The sequence below is a fragment of the Nicotiana attenuata genome, unplaced genomic scaffold, assembly GCF_001879085.1.
Source record: "Nicotiana attenuata strain UT unplaced genomic scaffold, NIATTr2, whole genome shotgun sequence".
Taxonomy (NCBI): Eukaryota; Viridiplantae; Streptophyta; class Magnoliopsida; order Solanales; family Solanaceae; genus Nicotiana; species Nicotiana attenuata.
This window is the reverse complement of record NW_017670608.1, coordinates 267,467-288,494: the sequence shown is the minus strand read 5'-3', so window position 1 is coordinate 288,494 and position 21,028 is coordinate 267,467. Positions and strand designations below refer to the sequence as shown.

At 36.1% G+C, this 21,028-nt stretch overlaps 2 protein-coding genes across 2 annotated transcripts in view; one reads left to right on the top strand and one right to left on the bottom strand.

Annotated features, from left to right (window-relative positions):
• The first annotated feature begins 1,588 nt into the window (after positions 1-1,588).
• On the top strand, positions 1,589-4,182 carry LOC109241481 (glutamyl-tRNA(Gln) amidotransferase subunit C, chloroplastic/mitochondrial-like). Its single transcript, XM_019408219.1, has 5 exons — positions 1,589-1,863; positions 1,943-1,983; positions 2,943-2,998; positions 3,759-3,810; positions 3,901-4,182. The coding sequence occupies exons 1-5, from the start codon at positions 1,663-1,665 to the stop codon at positions 3,974-3,976; spliced, it is 426 nt and encodes a 141-aa protein (XP_019263764.1). The 5' UTR covers positions 1,589-1,662; the 3' UTR covers positions 3,977-4,182.
• Positions 4,183-5,097: 915 nt separating this feature from the next.
• The window catches only part of LOC109241480, a 22,102-nt gene continuing 6,171 nt past the window's right edge, over positions 5,098-21,028 (bottom strand). The window contains exons 2-22 of the mRNA XM_019408218.1: positions 19,508-19,623; positions 18,865-19,070; positions 17,732-17,851; positions 16,274-16,402; positions 16,058-16,183; positions 15,544-15,599; positions 15,357-15,456; positions 15,139-15,256; positions 14,606-14,815; positions 12,218-12,551; positions 10,184-10,277; positions 9,896-10,004; positions 9,264-9,535; positions 9,016-9,143; positions 8,445-8,679; positions 8,086-8,274; positions 7,689-7,978; positions 6,892-7,093; positions 6,563-6,805; positions 5,665-5,744; positions 5,098-5,583 (exon numbers count right to left, since the gene is read on the bottom strand). Of these exons, the coding sequence (XP_019263763.1) occupies positions 5,436-5,583; positions 5,665-5,744; positions 6,563-6,805; positions 6,892-7,093; positions 7,689-7,978; positions 8,086-8,274; positions 8,445-8,679; positions 9,016-9,143; positions 9,264-9,535; positions 9,896-10,004; positions 10,184-10,277; positions 12,218-12,551; positions 14,606-14,815; positions 15,139-15,256; positions 15,357-15,456; positions 15,544-15,599; positions 16,058-16,183; positions 16,274-16,402; positions 17,732-17,851; positions 18,865-19,070; positions 19,508-19,623 (3,505 nt within the window). The 3' untranslated portion in view covers positions 5,098-5,435. The remainder of the gene's footprint in view (positions 5,584-5,664; positions 5,745-6,562; positions 6,806-6,891; positions 7,094-7,688; positions 7,979-8,085; positions 8,275-8,444; positions 8,680-9,015; positions 9,144-9,263; positions 9,536-9,895; positions 10,005-10,183; positions 10,278-12,217; positions 12,552-14,605; positions 14,816-15,138; positions 15,257-15,356; positions 15,457-15,543; positions 15,600-16,057; positions 16,184-16,273; positions 16,403-17,731; positions 17,852-18,864; positions 19,071-19,507; positions 19,624-21,028) is intronic.

Genomic DNA, 21,028 nt, shown 5'->3' with positions numbered 1-21,028 from the left:
TGAATGGGGCTGAGGATTGATGTTGTTGTGATTGTGAATATTCTTGACTTCTTTTATACATTATTCATTGTTGTTCTTGTCTCATAAATTCACGACGAATCGGATCGGCAATAGAATCCACATCCATCATTAAAATTTTATTTTCTTCTTTCATTTCTTTTACTCTTACTTTTTCCTTTTGAACAGTCATAGCTTCGTTTTTTGCCTGGGTTGCATGTATTTAATTAATCTTGTATCGCAATGATTTCCCTTTTATTTGAATTATTAGTTAAACTATAATAATTGCTTACAAATTATATTATTTAAAATTTTATGAAATTGTTTTAATTATGGAAATTACAAATTAATAAAAATAAAAGATGGAATTTGTTTAATTGAAATTAAAAAATAAAATTGAAATGAAAGATAATAATCTATCTATATAGAATAGGAGAAGCAAAAGCACTACATTAAGACAAGTGTCTTAACTACAAAAAGCCAAGTGGCATTGTTAAGACAACTTAAACTACTTTTCTAACTAATTTGAATTTTAAATTTTGAATTAATTGGTTACACTACTTAATTAATAAATATAGATATCTTATAATTATCAATAAAAAAGGAAAAATACAAAAAGATATTCTACTCATTCAAATTGGAGTTTTAAAATTATTTTACAATAAAAAAATAAAAATAACATATACACATAACTAAAATCATAATAAACAAATAGTCATATATGAAGAATACTAAAAAAAAAAAATCAAATGATATAGTAAAAATACATCTACTAATTAAATTGCTCATGTAGGAAAATTTAGTTAATAAATAGAACTCATAATTTTATAATGAAAAATATAAAAATATAAAGAAGCTATTAGGATATTATACATAAGATAATATATTATATATAAAAGATATTTTATTAACTGTTAAAAATATTAGTACGTTTTTTATAAAAATAATAAAGGCTTATCTCTTTATACTTTTGATGAATTAAAAATTATAATTTAGGATAATAAATTATATTATTTAAATTTCCAGTAAAATTAAAATGAAAAAACTAATCAAATATTATAGTAGAAAAGAATGTACGAAAAGAGGTGGATAAAGATAATTTTATAATATTTATATTTTTAAATTAATTAATAAACAAAATAGAAATAAATAACATTCAAGAAATTATTGATAAATTTAGATAATTGAAGAATTTTAAACCGTATAACATAAGTAAAAAAAAAATATATTTCCAAAATAAGAAAATATATACGTATGTTCTACTAGAAGAGAAGTAGTATCAAAATATTAAGCCAATTGACAAATTAATAAAAAAATTACATTAGTAAATGTATAGTATTAAGTACTTGCTAATTTAATAAAGAATAAACAAGGAATAAACAAGTTATTTGATTACTATAATGCTTTGTGTCCTTTGATTTTGTATAGATTTTATTATATTTATGTACACTATATTAAATAATAAAATAGTAACTAGTATTTATTAAAGTATTATAATATATTGGATCATAATTTTATAAGATTAATATTCCGTCAAATGCCGGTTTTAGCACTAGTATAATATAGAAGAGAGAGAAAAGTTTAGGGAAAAAAATGCATTTTGGGGAGCAAAAATGAGGTAAAGGTTGGAGATGGCTAATCAAACAAACACAACACTATCTATCCATGGGAAGCAGCATTAAAGCTTTGCATTTGCTGAAACCAGCCACTTATTCTTTCTTCTTCAATTTCACTAAAAATGGCATTTCCTCATTACCACTCCCAATTAAGCAACGAAGAAGCTACTGTGTGAAATCGAGTGTTCTAGAGCCTCCTGATGTTCCTCGTTTGGCTGAAACTGCTCGAATTTCACTCACCCCTCAACAAGTAATTATTATTCTTTTCATCTTTAACCTTATTGTTACTGTTTATACATTCCAAAATTAATCTTGGTTTTTTTTTGTAGGTTGAAGAATTTGCTCCCAAAATTCAACAAGTTATAGATTGGTACCGTTCTTTCTTTGCATTTTTTGTCTCTGTATATGTTTGCTTCTAAGTAATTGGTTAATATTAAAATGGAATAAGATGTTGTTCTAATGGTTGAAACTTTGTTGCGGTTTTAATTTTCTTCCAGTGATTTATTGATATTAAGGTTATGAGGAGGGATATGTTTGTTAAACACTTCTCAAATTCAACAGTTACTTGATATCTTGCTCTTAATTCAACTGAGTCCCTTTGACCAGAAATTTTATTGATTTGGTTACCAGGCTTTAATTTCATCGTCGTATTACTTATTTAGTGACCTGAGAAGTTGTTGTTTTTTTAAATAATGATGACTAAGAAATCCATCATCCTTCGAACTCAGCGATAATGGACTCACCCTTCTACCCTTCTCCACTTAAATACCAAGCTTAGTTCATATGATGCAGGGCTTGAACCTATGGCCTTTAGTACATTAGAGGTGTTGTCATTTACATTTATTTTAGCTAAGTTAACTATGCTAAAGATAGTAGAGTTATGTATCTTAGAACTCAAGTGGTAGATAAAACTGAGTAACATAAAGTTGCTGCTCAGTTTGTATTAGGAGAACCCCAATGTGTGTAAGACACACGTAATATAGGTCTTTTTCTTTTCCCCTCTTTGCGAGCAGGGTGAGGAATGGAGCAGTTTGATGAATCGTCGTCTAATTAAGCACCAAAATTTGTCTTCAAGTTCTGAAACTAATGTTCAGAGTTCTTATTTCAAGCTAGAATTCCGGTTGTGCTTGAGCTTGAAATAGTTAGAACCGTTGAAGCTTGCAAGGCATTAGTCCAAGAATTTGGTGGATACTTGATATTTGTCTTTCCTAGCTAATAGGAGGGAGGGAGGGAGGGGACCGATGGTACATTATTTACTTTTGGTACGTTGTGCAATGGTGCATTGTCTACTTTTCATGTTTTGATGTGCCTTCCTCGTTGGTGAAACAGGTTTGGACAACTTCAAGCTGTTGATCTGCAGAGTATCGAGCCAGCCTTAAGGGCAGGTGCTTAAGATACTTAATTGAATACTTCTCTTTGATTTTTTTTTTCTTTTGAAGTTCTATATTTTTTTTTCTTGAAGATAATGTGATATGTTTCTCAAAATAGTGCTTGCATCATTTAGCATGAAATCAGAAAAAAATGGTATAGGAATGCCTGCCTTCTCATCTCGGGCTATAAGCACCAAAACAGAGACCTTTTCCCCCATATTTTCTTTTTTGAGTTGGCCGTGCACCAAATATGCCATGCTAAAAGATTTCATTGACTGATCTTCAGTGTCAGCTATCGGACACCCAACATTGAAGAAATTTATCTCCTTGCAGATTGTATTCTATTAAAATAGAACAGCAACTAACGCCTACCTCATCCCTTTTTTCCCCTCTCGTCTTTTAGTTTACTAGTGTTAGGCTTTGCAGAGTAGCCTTAGCAATGGATTCCTGGAAGAAGCTTTAGCCTTAGCCTTGCTAGGGTAGACAAACAATAGGTTAAACAGTCAAGGTTACTGTTCTTCTTTTTTCATCTGGATCTTTCTTGGATATAAAAATCTTATAGAAAACTGAAACAGATTGTAAGAATGTCAAGTTGATACAATTGGGAAGTCAATCGAAACATTTGCTTGGGAATTCTGTGTTTCTTGACTCGACCAATTGGATTTTCTTTTCTGTCACGAGTATTAGTAACATGAAAGAGTAAGACTTTTGAACAACAAAGCATTTGATGCAACATTGAAAATTTTCTTTTTGGGAATTTTTTCTTGATCTACAGATACTGAGGGAGATAATTTGCGCAATGACATACCTGAAAAGTTTGAAAATAGGTAATGTTGTTTTCCTCCATCAACTTTCTTTTATGTTATTTGGCCCTATGGTAGCAAACAAATGATTCTTGTATGCAATTTCCTCAATAGGGAAGCATTGATTTCTGCCGTGCCAAGCTTTGAGGAGCCTTACATCAAAGTTCCCAAAGTGTTGAATAAGGAGTAATATTATTTAGGTAATATTTCATTTTACTTTCACGGAAAGACCATGATTTTTTGTTGATGTATTTTGATTAGAAGAAAGACTAGAATTCATCCCTCCAACATCTTTTCCAGATGTATTTAGATTAGATGCAAATGAACTCTTTCTTTTTCATGTTGCATAGTTAGTGTCTTACTGCTGTTATCTCTATTCAGTTGCTCTATTGCTCATCTAAAAAGTGCACAAGTATCTGAATTGGTATTATGTGCATTTCCTACTTGTCCGATATTTAGAACATAACGTCATTTAGCCCCTAAAACCTATTACTATGTGTGTTCGCGCGCTTCCTTTTTCAAATGAAAAATGTTCCGGTTTGAATTCCATAGAAGAGATAACATGGATGAAATATAATACAACAAATGAAGACTTCCTCAAGATTCTAATCAGATTTGATCCACTTAGAGTCCTAAAAATTGGTTGAGTGAGCTTGCACATTTGCTCTATTTCGTTAAATAAGAAAACAATTGAATAGGTTCTTAAATATAAGGCTGGTCAATCACTAATTCATAACAACAAAAGCATTGGTGTATACTCGGAACTCATTTAGTTTAACAAGGTTGTAAGCATTTAGTCAAAGAAAAAGGTTGTAGCCATTTATTAGAAAGAAAGGCAAAGAAATATTCACTTGACTTTCAAGAAGCAAAACATGAGAAGTAAATGAAAACAGAGGGAATAATAAGTAATCTGTTTAATTTAGCCATTTGACTTTTCCTTTTCCCAGTGCTGTCAAAATTTAAAGTTGAATTCCAATTCAAACTGAACGTTGCGTTACGATTCAATCTGTCATTAATACGACCAAACTAACTATGTACGAGAAACCAACAGAGGATTCAAATGTTGTGTGTTTTATAAAATGAGAACTTTCCTGCCTTTTCTTTGTTCTGTTACCAAAAAAAAAAAAAATCCTTTTTACCCACACTCAAAACAATCTTCAAACTCTAACAAAAAAAATCAACTGACACAACCAGAGCTGTTTTATTACCAATCTTATTTTTCGAAAACCACACAAGCAGGGGTAACCTGGACACAGTACAACAGAGAAACTCAAACAGCAACTCAGTAGAGATACTGATAAGGCAACAGCATTCAGCTAGAAAAACACATCTTATTGAATAATAAACTAATAAGCATCACCCTAAGATTACATTAGAATTCCAGAAGGATATATCTCTTGGATATTTACAGTGAAGAAACACAACTGCACAACCAAAAGTGGGGGGGTGTTACACAATGAATGCCTCTCTCGGTATTTCTATCTACTCTTTCAACTTTCTTCTGTTGTCTACCCAATTCCTTTCTACATCTGTGACAATTCACTATCTAAACGACTATAAAAAAGGCAAAAAGTGGGTGATGTAGAAAAATCAAAATGAACCCAGAAAAAAGATAGGGTGTTAGCGGAATATTTCTGCTCAGCTTTGTACTATGATTGCCAAAACAGTTCGAAGTCATTGCTATACAACGACCTATCTTGAATCTCTAGATTAGCAACATGCCAATTTACGAGCTGCAATTGGATACATTTACACAGAACCAGTGCGAAAGGAAATATCCACCATTCACTTTCATCCCTGCAATAGCAAAAGCATTATTTGATAGCGAAATTGGATAAATTTCAGATGACAACATTGGACAAACTTCAGAATGCTTACATGTTCCATGGCTGGAAGTAAGGAAGCTTTCTGCTTGATTGGGTGCTATAGTGGACATATCCACAGACAAATGTGACAATCTAGCATGAGATAAATGATATACAGAGCAGTAAGTAGGCATAACCACAAAATAGTCAGTAAAACATATTGATGAAATGAACTTACGCCCTCAGTGGAGAGTTTAGACAGCGAATGGTTCTAATTGGTCAATTAGAAAAGTCAGAAGTTATGGTGACATGCAATTCAACCATCTCAGTAGATGAATGTACATCCCAAGTTAGTTTTGAAAACACTAACCAAAACTGAATGATGAATTTTGACTTGAACTGGATATGGACATTAGTACAATAACTGTTGGAAAAATAAATGGTACTCATAAAACAGCACTTATTAGGTGGTAGATTATGTAAGTGAGAACGTGCTACTGCAACATCTCTTTTAGGGAAATGGACACTATTTTGGGATTAAATAGAGGACAGGATTCAAATTTGGGAGAGGTAGTAGATCCAAATGATTGCATTTTGAAGTATACAAATTGATAACTCCTAACTAATTGACACTTTATTGGGGTAAAAAACCCTAACAGATGAAAAGAACAGAAATTGACAAAGTATATCACCAGAGAAGATGTAAAGTCCTGCACCTACGAGACTCTTATATCGAGCATCAGTGATAATGCAGCTTTCCCTCTCAATCCCAGAGTATGACCCAGTAAGTAAGGAGAAAAGAGAAAGGCACAAGGAAAAAGAAGGCAGAATCTAAGGACCACTTAAAGAATGCTGACCGTTTCTGGGCCCTAAAAAGGTAAATAAGTTGGGAAAGGAACAGATAGATTACCAAAACAAGTTCGCTACAGTCGTAATTACTCTTTTCATTTTTAAGGGTAAAAGTTACTTACAACATTAATCAGGGATGTAATGTTCCACATTGCATATACACGTGCAAGACCCGCAGAACGCCTTTGCCCATGACTGAAAAGAGCATTGATTCCAGCAGGAAATGGAAATAATATTCCAAGAGGTAAAACAAACAAAACCAGAAAGACATCCGCTAAGGAAATCGAATACAGCTGGAGCAAAGTAAGCAGCACTAAACTAAAATCGCCTAGCAGCAGTATCGAAATGACCAAACCAACAAGATCCTGCAACATTAACAAAATGTTCTCAGTAACAAAATTTCAAGGCCACCCGACGAGAGAGAGAGAGAGAGAGAGAGAGAGAGAGAGACCTGATGACCAACTGGTTTAGTGTTATGAATTAAAAAAGAGAGAATATAAAACAGATCTCTTTTCTCCTTAAGCATCTTTAAGCTGTTAATGTCCAAAATCCCTCCGTAAAACTTCCGCTTTACAGTGTTTTTGTCATCCCCCCTTAAGTTTGACTCATCTCTTAGATAGCGCGGAGAATTCTGTATTTCTGTGTTGCTATCACTGCAAACAACGAAACAAATAGATCAATTAGGTCCATTGCAGTTGGGGAAGCAAACAAAAGGGGGAAGATATGAGATTAATATTGTTACCTTCCTCCACAATAAAAGTTGAAAATATTGGGGTGCCTAGAGCAAATAGCAAAAAATGGCACAGACCGGAATACAAAATGTTCAAGGAGGAACTAGCTATGAATTGTTCTTCTTTCGAGCAATACTCTCCAAATCCATTAGAGACATTACATATTATTAAACGCTTTAACTTGCAGAGATGAACTAATCAGTGATAGAATCTTCAGATGATTAAACCCCTGCCCTCTTCTACCACTCCCCGCCGGTCCTTCTTCAGTGACCATAAGATGACCATGTAACAATTTCACAATAATGACAGCAACTGATAGCAACACAAACAGTGCATAAACGAATGAATACATATTTAACATGTATTCATGACTTAAATAAAAGTCACAGATACAAGTGAAACGATGAGAAGTATGAGAGTCCAGATGACGGAATATGTCAAAATGGACCGGAGTCGGGACAAAATGCAGGAGAAACCAAATAAAGGATCCAACGGAAACTCTAAGTGCACACCATACCTTGATAGGTGTTCACTTCTGGAGCCTTCATCAAGACCTTCAAAAGACACTAGTCCAGTTTCTTCTTCGATAACACACACCGAAAGTCCAAATTGAGTATAGCTGTCAGCTGTTGCTTGGAACAATGCAAGATCCACGCGGATGCCGTAGACCCTTAAAGCAGGATTGGCAAAAGTTTCAAGCCATCTAAGCACCGGGCGAAACATTGTACTAAGGCAACCCCGACGTACCAAGCGCAACTGTGCATTCAAACCAGCCACAAGACGGTACCATGTAGTAGGTGGAACAGACTGAAAACAATTGCATATCTTTAAGTACAAGGTGATTAAAAGCATCAGGAAATCCCTGCTTCTTCTCTAACTCTTTTTTTTTTTTTTTGCATTGGATCATGACTAACCTGACTCATAAGACTGGTAATAACATTGTCATTATTGAGTGAGAATGGAGCCATATAACTTCCATCACCACCAAATAGCAGGGACATCGGAAACCTTTGGTGAAGACTAGGAGGAAGATCGCTTCGCTTTTCATCACCACCAAGAAAGAAGTCCAAATATGCTAGCATTAGATCAGGTGTTGCTGCTACCTACAGTCATGAAGACCTATAATTAAAGGTTGAGAAGTCATTCTCGAACCACATGGTTCAGTAAAATTTGCTTTTGGGACTCTGAACATAAAATCAAATAAAACAGGGGAAAATAACACATTTTTGCAACCGAAAAAGAAAATCAAAACTAATGTTATTAAGAATCTAACCTTCAGCCCCTCATAAAGAGCACGTGATCGACAAGAACGTAAGCAAGCATGATCATATTCTGATCGAACAAATTCACGAAGACGTTGTAACTTCATTCTACGCCGCCATTGCTGCCATGACCATGCAAGAGGATACACAAGGATACAAAGAATGCTATGCACTGCTCCTTCCCACCATTGGTAGGCAGCAATAGTATTAATCTCATCCACAAAGGTGTTGAAGGCACCCTCATATCTGGCAGTTAAATACAGAACTACTGAATGGCTATTCCCAGTTTGTATAAATTTTTCGACGAAGAAAGACAAAGACACCAGATTTGGGTGTGTGTGTGTGTGTGGGTGGGTGGGGTGGGGGTGGGGGGTGGGGGGAATTAAAATGAAGGAAAGAACCACCCAGAGAAAATGGAGGCAGAAAGAGATACATTCCTCCTCCCTCATTTTCCCCCTTCTGGATTAAAGCAAGAGTAAACTTGAAAAAAAAACGACTTCAATGAAACAAAACAACCAAAGCAACACATTCAAAACAAAAGAGTAAACTGCCAAGATAAAATGGAAAAGAAAATCAACTTACACAACTTCTTTTATTTGCTGTGGAGGTGTATGAGACAGATGCCAAGGTTCACTGAATGTGTTTGGACCCAAAAAGTACAATCTATAGACATGGCTTTGGGACTCCTCGACCCTGTTTGTTTCCAAAACCTGAAAGAAGCCAATGCCAAATTCCACTTTTTACCTTCAAATTCCACCTAAGCTAGTAAAAATGTAGACAATCTAATACAGTTGCATTATTGTATGTCAATAAGAGACATCTGGACAGACCTCATTCAATGACTCCAGAAATGGAAACGAGTGATCAATTTGAGAACCCTGTTGTGTGGGAGCAGGACCTGGTGACTCATCGACACCGACAAACTTCATTCGAGCTACACTAAGAACCAACGCTAACAAAATGAGAAGACCTAACAAGAGAAGAACAAACAGCCAGGGTCCTCCAAACGTGTAGATTAGTTCTTCAAGAGCTGTATAACAATGAGGCATATGGTATCTCTCGGAAACACATTTGTAAGGACAAGGACGTTCTGTAACACCACCTATTACAAGGAAAGCTTCTTAAAGTTAGTCTAAGAGTAGCCATCAACCGCAAATCAGCAAAGAATTGTGTAGAGAACAAAATTTCACGAATTCTGAACAAATAGGATAAGAAAAAGAATCTGTCAAAATGTAGGAAATACAGAGACTTGTACAAGTTAATTTCACTGATGTAGATAATGTTAGTGTCTTAAAAAGATTCATTTCCTATTTATTTATTTTTAAAAAAAAAAGCTTAACCCCAAAAGCCATAACATTTATGTTGGTGAAAGTAACTAGTATCTGGCCTCCTTATTCCTCTATTATACAGAAACTAGTGAAGGCCTTTGCAGCTGCTATAAACAGCTCGTCAGTTGCAATACCTCGGACAGAAATATAAACAGCTCGATGTGGGAGCTCATCACTCAGGCACGAAACACAAAGGGCTCTATCAGATCCCGTGACATTCTTGAAAGTACCAAGCGGGCATTCCTGCATAGACACAACAGAGGAATTACAAAAAAAAAAAAAGGGAAAAATTCACAGACAATACATTTCCGAATTTAGGGAAGGAAAAGCAATGGAAACCCACACAATTGGAAATGATAACAGACTGATGATAGGAAAAAAGAAATGACCACCCCCTCCATCCAGGAAGTTCTTGAACTTACCTCACAGAAAATCCCATAAAGACCTTTTGGGCATGGCTTTCCAGACAAAGTTCCACTTCCACCACTACCACCTTGCTCTCCACCCAATCCACCCCTGAAGAACCAGCACACATGACATAAATACAATCAAAGGTAAATACTGGAACCACTGTTACAAAGTTAAGTCAACAACTGTACTGGATTAGTAATTGATCTGAAGGTCGACTTAAGAGGACCTCTTCTGAGGACCTTCACGTATCGCTCACCTCCAGCATAACTTATTTACAATAACTTGGACGATTTTCCCATAAAAGGGAACACATTTAAAATAATCAAAACAAATTCATGAAAAATACTCAGTATTAACTAGAGCTGTCAATACGGGCTGGCTCAACCCAGCTCACTGTTTCGACGGGCAAAATGGTCAGCCCAGCCCAGCCCAGCCCTACATGGGTCACGGGTCCCCACGGGTCGGCCCACCTTTTTTAAAATTTATTTTTTATATTTTTTAAATTTTAAATTTTAACCTACAAAACTTAATAATTTTTTACATTGTTCCAATAGATTACTATAAAACACAAAAAAGGACAATACTTCATCCATTAAAAGTCAATACTCAAAACAAACTACTCAAAAATATTTTCAAATATCCAGCACTAACAAATCATCTTCATCAAGCACGTTTGAATCCTCTTGTGAAACAAAAATGTCTTAAAATCTTCATTTTCATCTAAATATATAATAATATGCAATGTTAATTAGTTAAACATCAAGAAATGACTAAAATTGTAAGAACAAAAAGTATTTAAATTCACATAAATATATTACCGGTTTGAGATTGAACTACTCTTCTTGTTATTTTTAGTTCCCTATATTTTTTTTCTATTATTTATATTTTAATTAAATATGTTTATTAAGCCCGCGGGCCGTCCCAGCCCAACCTCGGTCAAGCCTCATGGGCCACGGGCTTAATTGGACCGGGCTTAAAAGCCTCATTTTTAAATGGGCTCCAAAAATCTTAGCCCAACCCTATTAAATCACGGGCTGGGTTGGGCCGGCCCAATGGGCCAAGCCCATATTGACGGCTTTAGAATTAACCACTTGCTAATCGCTCCTAACAGGCTAACACTATATAGTATATAGATATAAACCAATACATAGAATGCTTCCTAGAAATAGATTTGCAAAAATCTCGAAAGGACGTGTGGGATACACGAAGAAACCACAATGGAGTTCTTTGTAATACCTTTAATTTAATGACCTGTCAGTCACAGAGATCTTAAATGCATTCATAGGATCCATCCTGTAAAAATGTATTAACAGCCAAAAACAAAAAAACCTTCTAATCCAGTCTCTAGCTTTATCTCCTAACTGGATCTTAGACCAGCTAAGCAACCGCAAAGAATGAAGCAACAAATTGCACTTGAGGTTCTGAAGTTGATTGTGGCCATCAGGCCCAATAACAAATTACTAATTGATGCAACTAATAAACCAACATCCATTAGAATTTGAAATCAGATGCTCAGGAAGTATCACAAGCAACGTAATGACATACTTCCAAAGAGAACAATGAAAAGTGAGGCTACAACTCTATCTAGTCATTGAAGTGAAACTATGTATCTTCATGTTATAAGCAGAGAATTTGACAAGAAGTATCAATTGCATAGCAAAGTAATCCGAACAGCAGCAAAAGAATGCAAACACAACAAGACTTAATATTTGGATATTTCAGGTCTAGCTATTTGCATCTCTTCATAGTGCAATAATAAAGTCTCGAAAAAATGGTTTATGAATTCAGGGGAAACAAGATTGCATCTTTCAATGAATTGAAACATGGCATTACCAGCAGGCTAGAACAAGGAACGATGGACCTGTTTACTTCAGCAATTTCTATAGTACAATAACTAGACTAGAAAAAGATGCACTAAGATGACTACACAAGTTATCCATAACTTAGCAAATGAACCGTGCATATCCCAAAGTACGCAACTTAACAATAGCACAACTTGTGGAAATAAAATTATTAGCAATATGTTGATTCATAACTGCACAAACCTTGTATAGATGCTCCCATTCACAGTTGCTATTGGCTGATACACATCTCCAGTAGGAATATCCGACCAGTGAAAGTGTATTCGTCCACCACCTCCACCACCACCACCACTGGAACTGCTACTACCTCCAAGGCTTGACATGGTGCCAGATTCACCAAGATGGAGTGATTTCAAAAACAATAGAATACTTCCACCGGATCCACCTCCAGGCCCTATGTACTGATCTCTAGTTAGATAACCTTTCTTCCTGAAGCTTTCTTCAAAGCTGTCCCCGTCAGAGTCAACTTTGCCTTTAACCGACAAATACATCAGGGGATGCTCCCACGAACCCATTACTGCATTTGGATGACAGCAGAAAAAAGAGAAACAGAGGAAACAGATTTATACAGTACCCAAAGATAGTGTAGTGACAAAGCATTAAAAACAATAATCTGTTTTTCACAGCAACTGGCCAAACAGTAGCATGTAATTGGAATCTCATGAATGAGTAAAGCATCAGGACAACATTCAGACGAAAAGTGATATAGCTTGACGAGTCACAGGCATTCAAGCCAAAAACTTTTTTTTTAATCAGGTAAGGTAAAATTCCATTAATAGGAGCATCCAGAGGATGCAAAATCCGGTTCAAGCCAAAAACTTACACTAGATACTGGCTTTAAATAGGTAGAAGCACACGGAAGTTGACAAGGTTAGAGAATTTGTTGCACATGTGTTACTTTACTCTGACATTTGAAAAAATATGCATATCGCATTTTATAAAGAATGTTTTCTTGCTCGTTAACACTTCATCTTGAATAATGAACAGAGCTTGAATAAGGAAGTGAACTTAGAGGAACAATATTACATTTTTTCAAGCCCCTTTTATTTGTCTTCAAGCTTTCTGTCCAAAGCAAATTCTTTAGGTACAAGATGGTTGGTTAGGAACAATCTAATATATCATCTCATACACACTCCCTTCCCTCAGCAAAGAGAAACAATCGATCATTTTATCAACGAAATTACTTGGACCTAGTAGAGAGCGCAACTAAAAGCTGGAGATTGGAGAGAATCAGCAACGAAAGGAAGACGACATGGAAGATGACATCTACTTGTCTCCATCAGGAGTATATGGAACAAATGGAATAGGAGATCATTTTGTAATAGTGAGAATGATGTAGAAAGCATGAATAGATCTTTGTTATTGCACACGTACCTTTGGTAGAAGACAATGTATGACTCAAGCAGAGTGACACACACATCTTGTATGTATTTTCGGACACTGAGTTGGTGCTTATTAATGAAGCATTTGACTTATAAAAAAAGAGTTCTTGGACCTTGGAAGGGAAGGAAAAGAGGACGACTACAAACAATGGAAGAAGAAGCATTAGATGCAGATACCAAAACTGCCATGTTTGGAGAATAAGAAGACCCCAGATCTTCAATCAATGAACACTCTACTATGCCTGCAGAGTGCAGACTATACAAAACATCTGTAACTATTAACTTAATTCGAAAAATGAGTAAATAGCAGAGTTACATGCGCGACCGCTCGAGAGAAAAAGTGGACAAATTATTACCACCCTTTTGGTAGCTAGTCAATTATGATGGATGGTGCAGAGTCTGTTCGGAATATAGTGGGCGATGCCCACTACAGAAAAGGATGTGATGTTTAGCTGGGGTTTCCGACGAAGGAATAGAAGATGTAGAGCATGTGATGAAACCCTTTTGGATATCTTGTGGGTACTCTAGAAGAAAAAAGGAAGCTTATGAAAGTGTGGAAAATAATTTTGTACTGATTGCTAGTTTCTTGTTACTGGTTAAAGCTTGGTGTACCGACAAAGTTTTTATAAGTATAGATAAGCAGATATTATTTGTAAAGAACCATATGTTTGTGCAGGTCTTCTACTTCTTTATACCACTCGTATAGCGGGAGAATTTGAATAAGATGTATCTTTATTTCAAAATTTTAGTAATTTCGGGTGATTAATCCATTTAATAAAATCGAATTTTTGGATCAAACCAGGATGAATGCGGAGTTGGCCTGACCTCTCAGTTGAATGTAAGACTTAGCTGATATGGTTGCAACAAAAACAAGTGGCATTTAAAACTGTTGTCGGCTTAACATTTAAATTTGGCATTACAAAGCTTGCATTGTTTTTTTTCACCAGGCCCATGGCATGCCATGATAATTATTCTACTACTTAAAGAGGAAAATTCAAGATCATATGAAGAATTCCACCTTTAGTACAAAATTAATAAAGCAATAGATGTTTAAGCAATTTGTTTCATTACCAAACCGAGTTGATCAACCATCCACAGGTTGTCACTTGTCATATACAAAATGATAAAGCTAGCACAGGGAAGAAAGCTGAAGTTGGGGATTATAGTGAAGACGACGAATCCAACTTACCCAAAACACCACCACCAGCTGTTGATCCAGCTAGGCTACTATTCCCACTTCCACTGCCGGGTTCACATGGCAAATTGGGATCTCCATATGTGATGCCACCCCCAATGCAGCTTCCATTATAATATCCATATCCGCCTTCACCACCATGACCGGCACCACTGCCAAGACCATTGCTTAGAACTGATCCTTGGCCTACTCCTCCAATGCAGCCTGTGGAGATGACACAATGGAACCGATGAAACAATAAGGTTACATAATACATTCTGAGAAAGTATATTGTTGTCGTTTGATATGTTTGACAATTCTAACATTGAAGTTTTGCATCTAAATGTGAGCTTTTTTCTTTAAGGCAAATTTGACCTTTCTCTAACAGATAAATTTGAACTGTCAAAGCAATGATAGTATACACTAGTATTTCTCAATCACTAAAGAAATTAAACCCTGCCTTAAGAAAAGCAATATAAGATAAGGGTTACATTGAAAAAGTTAATATGACAACATCAAATATAAATTGAAGGAAATTAAGAACAGACCCATCCCTGATGTGCTAATAATTCCATAAGGTTGCACATCTACAGTCCTTGCTCTGTGGAAATGAACAACAGATCCTTCTATGAGGCCTTCAACAAGGATATCTTCAACTCGGCAGATCTGCAGATAAAGGGAGAATTAGAGTTGCATAAGTGCACGGTACAATCTATACACACATCATGCAGAGATGTCTGTTTTGATACTGGGCAGAAAATAGCACCTGTAAAGTGAATGATAGTGAAGAATTCACGTTGCAGTCTTCTGGAGGGTGGAGCAATTCAAAAGGACAACCTGGACTATCACAGTTCAACTTCGGTTTCCTATCAAGCACCAAATATCCCATTAACAAATCAAAGAAAGCTTCTTGGAAAAGAAACAATAGGGGGAGGGAACAAGTAGGAACTCACACAGCATCAGCTGTCGCATTTCGTGAAGGACCACGCAAAACCGACCCTGGTCCAATCTGCACGCAGTAAGAGAAAAGTAGGCAAGAAATAAAATAAATAGATATGTATATAGGAAAAAAAAAATGGTCAACCCAAACTACATATAAGGCCAGGAACTGGAATACCAAGCTCCTCAGGAGCTGAGGCAGAACATAGATCAGGTGAAAACCTGAGCAAAGACTAAGCTCAGTTACCACCTTGCTAGTGAAAAGAATTGGAACAGTAACACAGATACCCAATGCAGACTGACATATATTATCTTGCATCTGATATTCATACAAAGACGACGAGGGAGAAAGAAATTACTACACGCAATTTGAAAAATCCATATACTGATGTCAAAAATACCATAAAAGATCAAGTGACCAGGAAAAATCAAGTGTCGAAAGAAAGCAAGTATAGACCAGTTAGGAATCTATTGCACATCTCCTATAAAAGCAGAAACAAAAGGATGCAAAACAAGATTTCTGCTCACATTGACGCTGTAAAATAAAGACAGGACCAGTCTTTGAGCTTCAATAGCATCTCCTGGTCCAGATAAATTCAACAGCCCTTGGCCATGAACTCCAAGATTTGCATTCGAACGAATTTGAGATGATTCCTGCATAAGATGGCACGTAGAGGACATCTCAAAATGAGCAAGTACGCGAAGACAACCAAGAAAAACAAGCAACGGAAAAAGAAAGAGCACCTTAAGAACAATTAGGTTACTAGCCTCAAGCATTGTTGTCTCAACATTCTGATCTCCACCACCATCAATTATCATTCTCGAATTCCACATCAGAAACATTTTGACAGACATCCGTAGCGCTCCAAAAACCTGAAAAGAACAAGTCAGATAACATTCACTGCCAAGGTTTCAGAAATACGCTAATACAAGACACAGCGCTTAAGGACAATGAGTATAAGAGCTGCAATATAACCATGCTTCTAGAAGCACAGTGAAGAAATTTATGCCAAAGAACCAAAAGAAAGCATAAAATCACAGAAGCAAAACTGAGGCTGGCTGAAGTAGGTATCTTACACTACCGTATCAAGAAAATAGGTACAAGAGCATACAACACGAAGGGAACAGCACCCTTTTCTCTTTCATCCTAATGAATAATTTTGACAACTCTTCCTTAAAACCTTAATGATGATAGAAACATTAATCTACAATCAAATAAGGAACAGCATTCAGAGGATCCCAAGTCATTTGGTTGCTTATGACCCCAAATAATGAAGGAAAGAGAAACTATAAACTCTCCTTTTGATTCTAGACATGCAAATCTTTTTGAAATAAAAGAAAAGGGTGCTGGACCACAGTTTCAAAATTGGTGCCGCGCATTGCACAAATCTAAGAGTCATCCCTGCTATTATTATCCTTTTTTCAGTAAGCAAAATGATTATAGCAAAAATCTTAGGTTAAATAACCGAAGGTAGGGTCCTAAATCATTTTGACATAGGTAGAACCCAAATCATGTAAAACTAAACATAGAAAGTTCTCAAAATAACCAACTCAAGATAATTTTCAATTTATATTCAGGGAGCTACTTGACAGCCTCAGGCATCTGCACTACAAGGAGAGACACCTTATTTTAGTACGAGGAGGAGAGACACAGCAGCATGAAAAGAAGGTAACAAAGCTAGCGTCACCTGCTTCAGTCTGGAACTTTCCCCTTCGTTTAAGATTATTTTTATGCTTTTATACGACAGTGTCAGAAAATGCAAGACTATGAGGAGACATTATGGTTAATGGTTAGTCAAGCTGTTATTAGAGTACAACTACAACACAACAGCAGGGAGACCTTACGCTTAGCTAAGCTGTTTTTCAACTTCCGTGAAGTAGCTTTAGCAAACACATGCAATATGTATTGCATGTATTGATGTTTCCGGTGGTCAATGCAAGTAATGCATCAAAGTTGACGCTCCAAAGAACAGCTATAACATCATTCAAGTAGAAGAAAAGAAGAGTAGAGGCACAAGCTAGAGTTTAACAGTTAAGAGTTTATGAAGAATAATGTAAATGAAAAACGGATGTGAAAAAGACTTTCCAATTGGAATATTGCATGAACACTTCTATAGATCACCAAAAGAAAGGGCTTAAGGAGACACGACAACCGCTATAAAACAACAAAATCTGTATTTGCAAGGAGATTCTACCGCTTACCTTAATGACAGAATCACTCATCAAAAGCTCCTCTGCCAATAATTCAAACTCTGACATCGCATAACGTGCCAGCCCAAAGCTCAGCGCTCCATTACACAAAAGGCTGATTTGACCTTGGACCTATATGAGAGAGAGATAAGATACTCATATAACCCAAAAAACAGAGGCAGGGGTGCAAAACAGAAGGAAGCTGGAGAACCACTACAATGCTTAGACAGCTAAGTTTCCCAAGGCATTTCATTGTCACCTCAAGGTGAAAAGAAACCCCTTGGCTTGTTTGGCTTTTTAAGGAGTGAAAGTAAAAGAATTATTGTAAGCTTCTGAATAATTAAATTCTTCAATTAAAAGGGGTGTTATAATTCTAATGAAGAGCTCTATAACTGGAAAAGCAAAAAAAAGATTGGAGTGTTTTGTATCAGTTTTATTCTTTCAGAGCCCTTGGACCCCCATTGCAGCTCTTGGGGATTTTATCTTTCTATCTTATACATGTTCCTTTCACATGTAAGGAAATCAAGTTCTTCTTAGATGAAAGAAGTTAGATGTCAAGCGAATTTAACCTTTTCAGATTAAATGCCCATCCTGTGACATGTAGAATCTAGAATGAAGATGAGTTGATAACTTTGGTACATAACTCAATTTCTAGATTTATCTACAATGCATCACATTATCTGTACAACTTAAAAGTATAGGTAAAACATGAGAACAAATAACAAAATAAAAAAATGGGAAACCAGAACAATCCCTTTTCTTCATTGTAAGATCCATGCGAAGAAAATCAATGAGGACAAGTTAAAGACACCTAACCTAGGAAACACGAAGCAAAGCCATGAAAACTAACGCAACCAAGGAAAATAAAGCATTAATTGCAAAACAATGCAGCAATCATTTAGAACCATACATAACATCCTGAGGCAAGAGTTTGATATGCATAAAATAGAATAAAGGAGTAGGAAGGGACTATCTTTATAAAGAATAAACAGCAAAATTTCTCATCATAACCAAGGAAAATATAACTTCTCTATGATGCTTCACTCAATAGATTCAATGTTAAGTAAGTTCAATCAATTGAGGTTACACATATATTTACTCTTACGAAAAACTGAAAAAGGAAACTTAAGATGCACTCCACCAACCTGAACACGACTCCACAGCAAGGGGACAGCAGCCTTAGCGTGGTTGCGAATATAAACATTTGTCAGAAGTGGCTGAGGAAGATCCAAGAGAAGTGTGTCTGTAGAAGTTGATTTATTGTGGTTGCTGACGGTAAGACTGCGGGGGACATTATCATAGAAAGTTCCAGCTGCGCCTGCATTTTCTGGGCAACCACGACTGCTTCCTCCTGCATGCAGAAAAATGAAGGTTGCATTGGCTTTAGTACCAGCTGAACAAAATAATAAATAAAAGTAAGCAATGTTCAAGCGGTTTACCTATCCAAAGGCCACAATTAACTACTTACGAAGCCCACATGATAAGGTTTTTTTTACCACAAGTATTTCTAGAGTAAATCTTTCATAAAGACGAGAGATAATGCATCCTGCTAAGGGAAAAGTTGCTACGTAGAGATAGCTAATGTTTAACACAGCATGGTGCAAGTTAAAATCCAAAAGCACGAGAGGCCAATTCTCACTTCATCACTCATCTTTGGAATAGCCCTAGAATTTTCCATGGCTTAGTTCCCTTGCTCAACTATGAGCGGGAACTGGGAAGTTATCACACTTCACATAAAAAATGTGTGAAGTTAGAAGATTCTTAAACAAACAAGGTAAATAGCCCTACCATACGCAAAGATTTCTGGTTCGTCGTGTCTACTAAAAATATCGACAGAAACTCTTCCACCACCTCCACCAGCAAAACCATCACCTCCACAAGCGCTAATTCTACCGTTTCCAGTCCTGCATTTGGTGAGAAAGAAAGGGTTAAAAGGCAGTGCAGGTACAAGCATTTGACTATTTTTGCAACTTAAGACATACCAACAACCGAGCAAGGTAATTGCAATTAAAATTTCAGGAAAACCACTGTGTTCCCGGCAACAGGGTAATTGTGTATAAACATGAAATAACATGTTGTATAAGATAGCTGCTAGAGTCATGGAAGGGCTAATGTATTATTTTATATTTTTATCAAGATTCTTTTGTTAAAGAAACCTTGGGGTGTATTACCAACACATTCATTTTTTGCTTCTCATCTTCGTTAGAAGCAAAAATCGAACCAATAGAACTAATAGTCAAACGACATAACTTTTTCTTTTTCATTACTGATTTACTTCTATGGTCACCACACAGCAGCACCCGTTCTATTGAAATAGTTCTTCAGTAGAGATGTTCCACCAAGTACCTGTTTTCCGATCGTATTATAATTCCTGTTCCTATCCTACCTGACCTCTCTACATTCTTGGAAATTCATAAGCTTGTCAAAGCAAATCCCCTATTCTATTACCCAACATAATTGAGAGAAGCTCACCATACTAATAAAATTTATTTGAATAAAGGCTCTATCACTTCAGCTACTTCTGCTTGACAAGGAAGGGGATCCGCAATCACCAGAGACACTGATAAGTAAGTAGCTCCTAAGTAGTTATCATGCATGGAATTTGGAAAAAATCTGGTCCATCTCTATTTACACTACCTATTGCAAAGTTTCCAAGTCAGCCACTTGGGCTTCCATTTCAAATGTTTCAAAATTACTCTGATGGCTAAAAGTGGAAAACAGTAACTCATAACTGCTGATAACCAGCAGATGGGGAAAGAGAACAATAGGAACCATCCAGGAAGATAAGGGAAAAGGACATCAATGCATATATAGCTATTCAAAGAGTAACATAAATGCGCATTGCAAGTTTGCAACAGGTCAAGCATTCTTTCATACAGTAGGTTTCTACTGTTTGTCTCTTTCAGGTAACCTTTTCCACACAATTTTTGCAAGTGTACCTTCAGCAATTATAGCTTTTACCTTCATCATAAGAAAACTTTTAATAGGTTAATGAAAGAAAGTTGATGCTGGCAGCAAGGTGGTGGTGCCTGCCAGTTTGAAAGTCCATGAAAATCATATTCACTACACATCTGCCAAAATAAAAGAGCTAGCAAGCATGGACACCATATCTCAGACAACTGAGCCATACTAACATATAACACCAACACCAATTCAAGTCCACTCGCACTCGGATGTTTGAGTCCAATACCAACCCAGCATGTTCAATAGCTTTTTGAATTTTTCAATTCATGTCAGCCCAATAGACAACAATTCGTCACTAGTTCCATGCTCTTTTATTTTGTCAAAAGCTTTCTTAGGTGCAAGGAA

Bases quoted from the DNA above. Each gene is read 5' to 3' on its own strand.
- LOC109241481 (XM_019408219.1), top strand. From the start codon at position 1,663: ATGGGAAGCAGCATTAAAGCTTTGCATTTGCTGAAACCAGCCACTTAT. The intron at 1,984-2,942 runs GTACCGTTCTTT...TTGGTGAAACAG, and splicing joins ATTCAACAAGTTATAGATTG to GTTTGGACAACTTCAAGCTG. The intron at 3,811-3,900 runs GTAATGTTGTTT...TTTCCTCAATAG, and splicing joins CCTGAAAAGTTTGAAAATAG to GGAAGCATTGATTTCTGCCG.